The sequence below is a fragment of the Erigeron canadensis genome, chromosome 4 (genome assembly GCF_010389155.1).
Source record: "Erigeron canadensis isolate Cc75 chromosome 4, C_canadensis_v1, whole genome shotgun sequence".
Lineage (NCBI taxonomy): Eukaryota > Viridiplantae > Streptophyta > Magnoliopsida > Asterales > Asteraceae > Erigeron > Erigeron canadensis.
In genome coordinates, this window is record NC_057764.1 from 36,888,589 (window position 1) to 36,898,638 (window position 10,050).

At 34.3% G+C, this 10,050-nt stretch overlaps 1 protein-coding gene across 1 annotated transcript; it reads left to right on the plus strand.

The window, feature by feature from the left end:
• Window positions 1-1,600: 1,600 nt before the first annotated feature.
• On the plus strand, window positions 1,601-9,604 carry LOC122598097. Its single transcript, XM_043770703.1, has 18 exons — window positions 1,601-1,951; window positions 2,612-2,678; window positions 2,794-2,916; window positions 3,681-3,883; window positions 4,578-4,745; window positions 4,847-5,029; window positions 5,107-5,201; window positions 5,413-5,497; window positions 5,670-5,882; window positions 5,961-6,020; window positions 6,141-6,220; window positions 6,384-6,688; window positions 6,785-6,876; window positions 6,947-7,076; window positions 7,233-8,386; window positions 8,468-8,745; window positions 8,895-9,062; window positions 9,155-9,604. Exons 1-18 carry the CDS (start codon window positions 1,724-1,726, stop codon window positions 9,285-9,287), a joined length of 3,765 nt encoding a protein of 1,254 aa, XP_043626638.1. The 5' UTR covers window positions 1,601-1,723; the 3' UTR covers window positions 9,288-9,604.
• Window positions 9,605-10,050: the final 446 nt, after the last annotated feature.

The window sequence follows — 10,050 nt, forward strand, 5'->3', positions numbered from 1 at the left end:
ATTTCTATTCTTTTAATTATTGAATTGTTTTTTGATTTATATATATAGTTACATATATATGATCCATATATATTTTCCCTGCAAAGATAAAAGGTTGTGATTGTATAATTGTGCTGTATTGTATGTGCTAAACAATGATTACATTACAAAGAGTATATATAGAAAACATAATAATTACATCAAGAATCCTCTAAGTAAACTATCTTCATATTTACTAAACAGGTTAAAAAAATTGGCCTTTTGTAATTTTTTACCCATCCAGACATCTCAACCTTAGTTGAGTGGATTAATAAATAAATAATTGAATAGATTTTTGTTTGAAAAAGAAACATCATGTTTGACAGAACGGATTAAGGTTTTTTTTATTTTATTTTTATATCGGTTAATTAAGCAAAAAGTAAACAGAATCATAGTCTATTGATATTATCATTTCTTCTACGTGATCAAAAGCAAACAAGTAGAAAAATATGAGGATTGTATATGTAACTAACAGAATTTGACTTTTATGGGTGGATATACGTACAACACGCTTGCTCATTTTCTATTTCTATATATGAGGTTTGGCAAGAGTTTCGTCAATAAGCGCGTAATCTGATCATTTGTAGATATAAATTGTAGAATATAGTCTCAATACAAAACTACCAATACTATAACCAAATACTACTTAACACTATCCCTTGCTCCTAATCATGATATGATCCTACAATCAGTAACCTCAATACTTGCTATATATTACTATCAATTTTATCTTCATCTAAAACAAAACAATCATCCATAAACTTAGAGGTTGTTTCATGAAAAAACACATTTTGAACATCCAGCTACTTAAGTGGCTACTTGTGTGTAACAACAAGAAAAAGAACAACCTAGATAGTTCTATTCTTGTAATGCTAGAGTTGATATTGTGTGTACAACATAAGAATTCTCCAAATATTTGCAATGACTTGCCATGAATTTTTTTCTATTGATATTGCTAAAAAATTTAAAACACTTGGTTCTTTTATATATTTTGGCTGGGTTCATTTTATTTTTAGGCTTGAGTTCTAAGTAAAAATACCATTATAATACTTATGTTGCGCTAACTTGGGCGGGGTACGGTCATTCTCCCATGCTCTAATGAATTGCATCCGCCAAAGGTTAATTTGTAAAGTATGCCCACATTAATTATACCATATTTTAATTTAGGGAGGCGATTCTTACACGATGTTTTTTTGTCATACACAACTATATATAATGCAATGCATTGTATAATTGTATAATATATATATAATGTTGTGTATGACTAAAAAATACTATTATATAAGGACCGCTTCTTTTTTAATTAAGGAAAAACTTACCATTTTTGCGTAAATATTTTTATATCTAAGATAAAACTTCTCAATCTGTGCCCTCGCACCATGACCATCTTAAATATTTTTGAGTAATATTCTTCACGTGTGCTTTATACAAAAAAAATGAGTAAATAAACATTGCAAATCTTATTTTAAAAAAGATAAACATTTACCAAAAGCAAATACAAGCGCGGGAAATCAAGCAAATCCAACTTTATTTGCCTCCATATTTTACCCCTCATCAATTTTAGGGCTTTTTTTATTTATCCAATTTTTTTAGCCCTAATTCTCAAATACCTCACAATCTTAAATCCAATTTCAGTAAACCATTAATTCGTGACTGTAAAATGAATCAATTCGAAAATACAAAACCCTAATTTGAGCTGTTTCGGATGGAGATCTCACCTAATTTGGAAATGAAACCCCGCGTTCGCCGGCGATTAATTCAATCAACGTTGTTTCCGCATAAGCCTCAAAACGATGTCGTTTGTTTAGACGAAGATGTTATTATTGAAGCCAATGTTGATCAGGAACATGATGAAGATGATTGTAGAAGTCAGAAGAAATTAAAAAGGCGAAAGGCGAAGGGTGCTGCTTCTCAATCACGAGCTTCTAGAAAGGTATATATACATACAAATATACATATATCTGTATCTATAGTTATTGAATTAATTTACCAATATAGTTGTAATTATTCTGATAATTGCTACTCCTTACATTATTATCATACTAACTATATATGTATATATATATATATTACTCGAGAGTGTAATTGAGCTGATTTTGAGGAAATTATAGTGCAGATTGATATTTCCTTTTGATAGATATACTAGAATTTTACTTAGCTGTAAATTCAGGTAGTTTATTATTATTATTATTATTACCTTACAAAAAAAGTTCAAAACTTTTTTAGTTTGAGCGACCAACAAATACTAAAGCTGATTAATTTTGGGTACTGGGTTATGGTGAATGATATACCTTGAAATAAGAGGCATACAACGCATCAAGTGGCCATGCCTAATATGATTCCCGTTATCTTGAGCCTTACAAATTGTGAGTATCTGTATATTATTGCAACTTATAATAAGACGGAAGGATATGTCACCGTGCAGTGGCACTTTTCTTCATCCTTAATGCTAAGTCCCAGAAATTATTATATTTTGATAATTGATGACGTTAATTGAGTTGGATGGAACGTGTTTTGTATGGATTATTGTATGCATTTTTTTTTATGTTTGAAATGTGTAAATGATAGTTATTGTTTTTAATTTTAATGCCAGGTTGCTGTTAGTGGAAATGAGATTGGGGAAAAGAAAATTGAGGAAGAAGATTCTCCCGCTACTGTTAGTAAGTGATTGTTAAGATGGATATGTGTTAGACTCTCTTTATGTTCTCTTGTTTTAGCTGAGATATTGTTGATCATGAATAAAGGAAAGTCTACATTTGACAATAAAATTTGCAGAAGTTGATTTCTTTGTTAAAGTTTCTGAGAGACGCCATCAACGGAAACAGCAAAAGGAACAACTATCTTTCCATTCACCCGAAAAAGTTGAACAAATTTGCTCACCTCCGGATGTCATTACAAGTATGATATATTTCTGTAACAATATCATTTTGGTTCTTATTGAATCCTTGTTATTTGAGCCAAGTTGGCTTCTAGGAAACTCATTTGTCAGTTATGGGAATGTTAGGAAGGCTAGGACATGCTACAACAGTGTAGTTATCATTAATAACACCAATGTGTCTTTCAAGGCATTTGTTCTTCTCAATGACCTTACATATCACTCCTCTTAATATCTTTCTGTGAGCTGTCTTATTAAGTTTTTTGTGCGGCTAATATTTCCATGGGCATGTAGTCAAACTGAATTCCTGATACATATTAGTTATTACTATCCTTTAGTGATGCTGAACGACCCACTCTTATAGTTACATTCTGTGGCTCATAGGCTTGATATTCGTATAGGCAGGATTATTTTTTTTCGTCTTCATTAATATTCAAGATTGAGATCAATGAATTAACCTGTTACCCATCAAGCATTTACATGTCCTAACTTTGGTATACCATCCTAGTAAACCATACGATAGTAACATAGTATAGTTATATCTTCAAATACTTCTCAAACCTCAAGGAACCACATGCTTTCTTTTCCTTGGAATGTCACTTAATGTTTTTGCATTGACTAGTCTATTAATATTTTTCAATTCCAAAATCTTAAACCTCTATTAATCATCTAATTGTGATCCACCATTTTAGTAGGCCAAACATTCACATCACAATCCATTATATATGTGATTTTGTATATAGTGGTTTGCTTTATATGTATAATAAATTTTTGTGTGGCTTTGAAGATTCAAAGAGCCCTGGGAAGCCCAGGAAACGAGCTAGTTCTACACCAAAGAAGCGTCAGGCTAGTGTTACCCCAGAGAAGCGGCAAATGAACTCCACACGAGCCACTAATGGTACCCTAAATGAAGATCATTTAGATAAAATGCTCGCCAGTCCTCCTAAACCACTTCCGGATCTACGTTTAGAGGCAAAACTTTCTGCTGAGGTTGGTCATAAACTCATAATGTCTATTACACTGTGTTTTGTGATAATTAAAACTAACTAGATAAGGGAGTGTTCGGCATTGCAGTATTGAATCTGCTTATCTGAAGTGGCAATAGTTAGTTCTATTGTTGCCTAAACTGCTTTTGATCACCCAATTGTTTAGGTGTCAAATATTGGGTTTGGGTATTCAGTTTCATACTAGTTACGGCAAAGTTGACTATCTAGGATTACAAATAATGATCTATATACCCCTTGTGATGACATATCGTGAGAGATTTTCATACCCATTTCAGAAAAAATGTTTTTTCTAGCCATTTTAGTTAGGAAGATGATCTGCAGAGTACCTTTTTTAGCAATACACCACCAAACGTCCTTCACAACACCCTAAAGTACGTTTGGTGGTGCACGGTTAATAAATGGTGGTGTTCGGATCATTATCATTTTTTATGCAATCTGAATCCACAAAACATGAGTACATCTGATTGTATTATTTTGCAACTCCAAACACATCCTAACACTAACTTTCGCGGCCCATCTTTGTCACAGGTGAATATTTAACTCTGATAATTCAGTATCACACAATCACTTTCAAGATAAAACTTTTAGAATATTTAAATGTTGCTTTTATTGGCAAGATTCAGGTGTTAATTTTTTTTTTTTCCCTAGATTCTGAAACATATATTCTTTTCTATCAGGAAAACTCACGTATTTTTGCTGGAAAGCAAGTGCATCCTTTTTTTTCATCTTGGAAAACTAGCAAGAAAAACTCTGAGAGTACCGGCACAGCGAATAAATGCTTTTATGCTGAGAGAAATGAGAGTAACACCGATTTCAGTCCTGTTCACATATTTGAAGATGTACAGGTAAAAAGCTTACATAGTCTGGATAACTACTCATGTTTCAAGTGTCTACTTTTTTCGCTATCATAAACTCCTATCTTGGACCTTTGGAACCACCTCTGCAGGGTGAAACTTTTTCTGTTGATTGGAGAAACTGGCCGTTTTCTGAAAGCATCTCCACAAGGGCTGGTCGAGACCCTGAAGATGTTTGCTTGCAGCTGATTAATGAAGGATCAGTCAAATGTTTGCAATTTGATAACTTTCATGATGTTCTTTCACCTGAAATATCACCGTGTCAAAACAGTGAGGTGAGAAGCATATCTCTCTCAGTGATTGCCTTTTGGAGTCCAGTGTACATGTGTCATTAGTATCACTAAATTGGCAGGTTCGTGAAATTGGAAAAATAGGTGGTCTCTCAGCAAACTCTGAATTTGTGGTGAATCCGGATAGTCAGTTGCAGGGTACCTTGCTTGCTGAAAGGTGAATGATCACTGCTATCCTAATGAATTAGTTATTTGTTATCGCTAGATTTTTAGAAACAAAGTGTTAGTTGATATTATAATTGTCTATTATTGGTGCTTGGTGATCAATCTATCTGTTGATTTGTATTTCCTCAAAATTTTCTTCTTTGTAGTTAAAATGAGTACTTACTTAATGCTGTAGTTAATCTCAGTTTCTATTGCATTATCAGGACGACATCAAGTTATCAAGATTGTAGCTATCAGCCTAAGAATAGCTTATGGACAACCAAGTATCAACCTGAAAGGGCCACAGAGGTGTGATATCTTAAATGAGAATCTTGACAACTTTGACAAAAGGATTGGTTTATTTATTCTCATAACATCATACCGTTTCGTTTATGCTCATTTTGATTTTTCACAAGTATACTTAGTGTGTCTGTGTGTGTAAATATATATTATCAAATAAACTCATTTGTCTACGATGCAGATATGTGGAAACTGTGACTCTGTGAAGTTTCTTAGTGAATGGCTACAACAGTGGCACGAGAAAGGTTTAAAGACCAACAAATGTTCTACTGATAATGATAATTGGATCATGGAAGATGTTGACCTTAACTACTGTCCAAGTGACTGTGATTCTGACTGTGCCGATGAAGGAACTGATCTAAAGAATGTTCTTTTAGTTACAGGCCCAGTTGGGGTATTCATCTTTCTTTCACTTTATAGATTTAAAATTTTCTTATTTGAGGTTCAATGAGTTATTTTCAACTCTATGCAGAGTGGGAAATCTGCAGCCATCTATGCCTGTGCTAAAGAGCTAGGGTTTCAAGTTATTGAGGTAACTTTAATATATGATAATCTTTTACAGAACTGAATGTATTGCAAATTTAATGAAAGCTGGTAATTTATATCAGTTGGTGGTTAATGATGAAAATATCTAAGCTGGTTACCTTCCTAGGTGAATACATCAGATTGGAGGAATGGCGCACTTGTCAAGCAAAAGTTTGGGGAAGCTGTAGAATCACACTGGCTTAAACGGTTTCTCAAAGTTACCCTCTGAAAGTTTTTTAATTATATCACAAATTGATTGATTTTCAAATTTATAATTTGTAACTTAGGCATTTTAATAATATGAAGGATTTTTTTTTTATCTTGTGTTATTTCTTAATCACACAGTCTTTGCAATATTCTGTTGTTACAGCTCTATGCCCAACATTAAAAATCCTGATAGCAAAAGTCAACTGAAGTCACCTTCAACTACATGTAATGTTGAAGATGTTCAAAGGTCTGCCAACGATGTTATTGAGTTGATACCCTTGTCAGATGACGAGGATTCAGATAATGTTGGTGGACTGGTTGTGAAGCCAATCAGCTCTCAAAACGGAACTAAAACCTTGATCCTATTTGAAGATGTGGATGCATCTCTATATGAAGATCGTGGTTTTCTTACTACTATACAACAGCTTGCAGAAACTGCAAAACGACCAATGATATTAACTAGCAACAGTAAGTCATATTGAAACATTAATTGGCATTTATTTTATTTAAATGTCAACATTAATTGCATAATCTAATTACTGTTATCTTATTTTCTTTTAATAGGTGATGATCCTGATTTACCAAATAATTTAGATAGGATAGAGGTTAACTTTACAATACCATCATCAAAAGAGCTCCTCAACCTTATGTACATGGTAATGAACATTTATTTTTCTTTTATCATGTTATTTTGACTTTTATCTCATATTTAGTTTTTCCCCCAAGGTTTGCAAAGCAGAGAAGGCTGAAATCGAGCCCTGCCTGGCAGAACGCTTTATTGATTATTGTCAAGGTGATATCCGTAAAACCATTATGCTTCTCCAGTTTTGGTGCCAGGGTCAAAAACAGAAAAAAGGTTAGTCTACTAGATCTTACAACTCTTTAGTGAACATATCAGCCATAGAGGGAGGGAAGGGGTGAATTGGTGACCTATACTGAGTGACCTGACAAGCCCATTCTGCCGTCCTAACTGAAGCTATATTTGCTAAAATTAGTTTTCGTGATTGTTCAGATAGTGAAGTAAGGAACAAATATGCTCCACTGGTGTTTGATACTGATGCTGGGCATCATGTTCTACCACAAATGATCCCAAGTGGTTACACTTCAAAGCTATCTGAAATGATTGAGAACGAGATTACAAAGTCAGTTTTGTTGACTGAAAAAGATGTTAGCTTTATGGAGATAATCGAGGAAGAAGAAGAGGTGGAGCTCAATGATACACATGGTATCGAAGCGAAAAAGGACGAGATGCTACGAAGGCACTGTTATGATCAGGATGGAAATGATTTTTGTGTCACCACTAATGAGCTTCCTAGTATCTCAAACTCCCCTGCTCCATTCACGCGAAGAACTCTTCAGAAGAAATATGACACAGTAATGTCTTCTGATTCAGGACAGGGCTGGAGTGAAGAATTGTTTGATATAAATGAGGATGTAAGTGCACAAATTGCTGTTGAAACAAAGAAGTTGAGGAGAAAATATAATGCAATACTGTCTTCTGATTCAGAAGAAGACTGCTTCGTTGATGGTTTATGTCCACCAAATGGCTTATCGGTACATACGGCAAGTGATTATGTAGAGGAAAACTTGGAGGACACTTGCCATCCATCTGAAGTACCATGTGATTCCAAGATTAACGGTATATGCAAGTCTGAAGATGTTTCATGTGTTCCCGAATCTTCTTATGTCGCTGAGACAGAAATGGAGAATGGAACTGTGATGTACTCTACTATGTGTTCTAGTCAGCATGTTGATCCTAGAATAGACGAGTCTCCTTTGAATACTGACTGTGTAACCACAACTACGGCAGAAGATAAAGTCCCAGTAGTTATGGTTAAACATTTGCATCTAGATACTGTAGAGGAAATTGGAGATTCTCACATTGAACCCACAGAAGCTATGCCAAGAGAATATCAAATGATGGATGAATGTAGTCGAATAGATTTCAGTAGGAGAGCTGAATCCATCCACGGGTCTGAAAGTGTGGGATCCACAGATATTGTACAAGAAACATGGAGGAAACTTCGGAACTGCAGCAAGGAATATAGTCAATATGTCTCCACTGAAGAAAACGACACTTCAGAAGCTTTAGGGCTTGCTTTTGGAATGACTAATTTAATATCTGAAGCTGATATATTACTTGCTAACTGCCAGTCATTAACTTGTGTGAGTATATATTTTGAATACTATTATGTGATAAATTGTGGTTTGCATGTTTTCATTGATGGTGATTCTTTTCATCTACAGGATTACTTAAAACCATCAATGGTTTCAAATGAGAAATCACATTCGTACAGCTGGCATGATGACCAACTGCAAATGGCATCAACATTTGCCCAGCATGGCTTCTGCTTATATGCAAAAAGAAGTGTTGCTTCAGTAGCAAATGGTAGAGTTGATCTGGCTTGGGAGATGCTGGCAGCATCAACTAATGCTATTTCGTTGGGGAAATTGATCTCCCGAGACTATGGAAAGGTCAAGACTTTGGTAAATAAAAAGCCGCAAGGTGCAGTCTTTTCAAGAAGGTACTGCCCACTTGAGCCACGTAGTTTAATAAATATCTATGCCTCTTGTCACCTTTTCACAAAATTGAGATATTTTAGAGTTATATTCCAGACCAGTTTCCATTATTGATATGTCTTTTTGACTTAACCAACTGTTTGTGTATATGCAGCATGCTTGAGTCACCGGTTTGCAATACAGTTCAGTCCATAGTTCCTTTACGATCACAGTTATCATTGAAAGGTTATGTATTCCATGAGTACCTCTCGTCACTAGCCCAGATTTCAAAATCAGAATCTTCACGTTTATCAGAAGCAGTTAACCAAACTAACAAAAGACGGTATAATAGACGTGCTTTGCCTATCAAAATAATTCCAATTGTAAAGCATTTTCATGGGTTTGACATTCTATTTTTTCTATAAATTTTTGCAGAAAGAGGGTTGCTCGAAATTACTTGAGTACTGGTGCATTATCATTATCAAGCGAAGATATTTTGTTGCTGGATAAATATAGTTGCCACCAGGAACAGTCACCTGAAACAAAAACAGAAATTTCAGACTTGTAGGTTTTTTTTTGTGCGAGCTAAGGGTAGAAACATTAGAAAATAAAATATAGAGTATATGGTTGAAGGTTGTTGCAGTGCGGTTTATTAGACCAGCAGACTGGAGAAAATTTGCTGATTTCTTGCTCATGACAACATCACAACAGAAGGTTAACTTGTCATTATTTATTTTACTCTTTCTAAATGTAATTTGTAATTTAAATGTATGCCGGAGCAACTCCAAATTAATACCAAAGTCTTCATTATCTTGTGCGTTGTCTATGTAATATCTTCACTAATTACTAATAAAGACTTGCCTCTTTGAAGGTCTCAGGTTCAAAGTTGGACATTTGTGCTATCTAGTACCTACTAACAACTAACATTTGGCGTTAAAATACATAATAGAAAATACCAAAGTTTAAACTACATTAGTATTTGCTTGCCAATTTTGAACCTTTTGCTTCTCGTTTAGTCAACGTCATAATCATTGAGAAACAAACTGAGATAATGTTTGAGTATACTCTAAGTATTGACTTTTTACACCCTCTATTGTCTAGCGTCTATCTAGACTTATGTGTACAAGATAAAGTCTTGACTACTCCCACCCAATCAGGTTTATCTTCAATACAATTGGTATTATTATAATTTTTAAATACATTTGGTGAATTACTCCGTAAACAACATTCTTAACAATAATGCAACACCAGAAAACGACATCGATGTTTTTGGTAGCAAATGACTTTGGCCACTACATCAGTAGAAGTCCGACCGATGTGGTCTTCTTGTT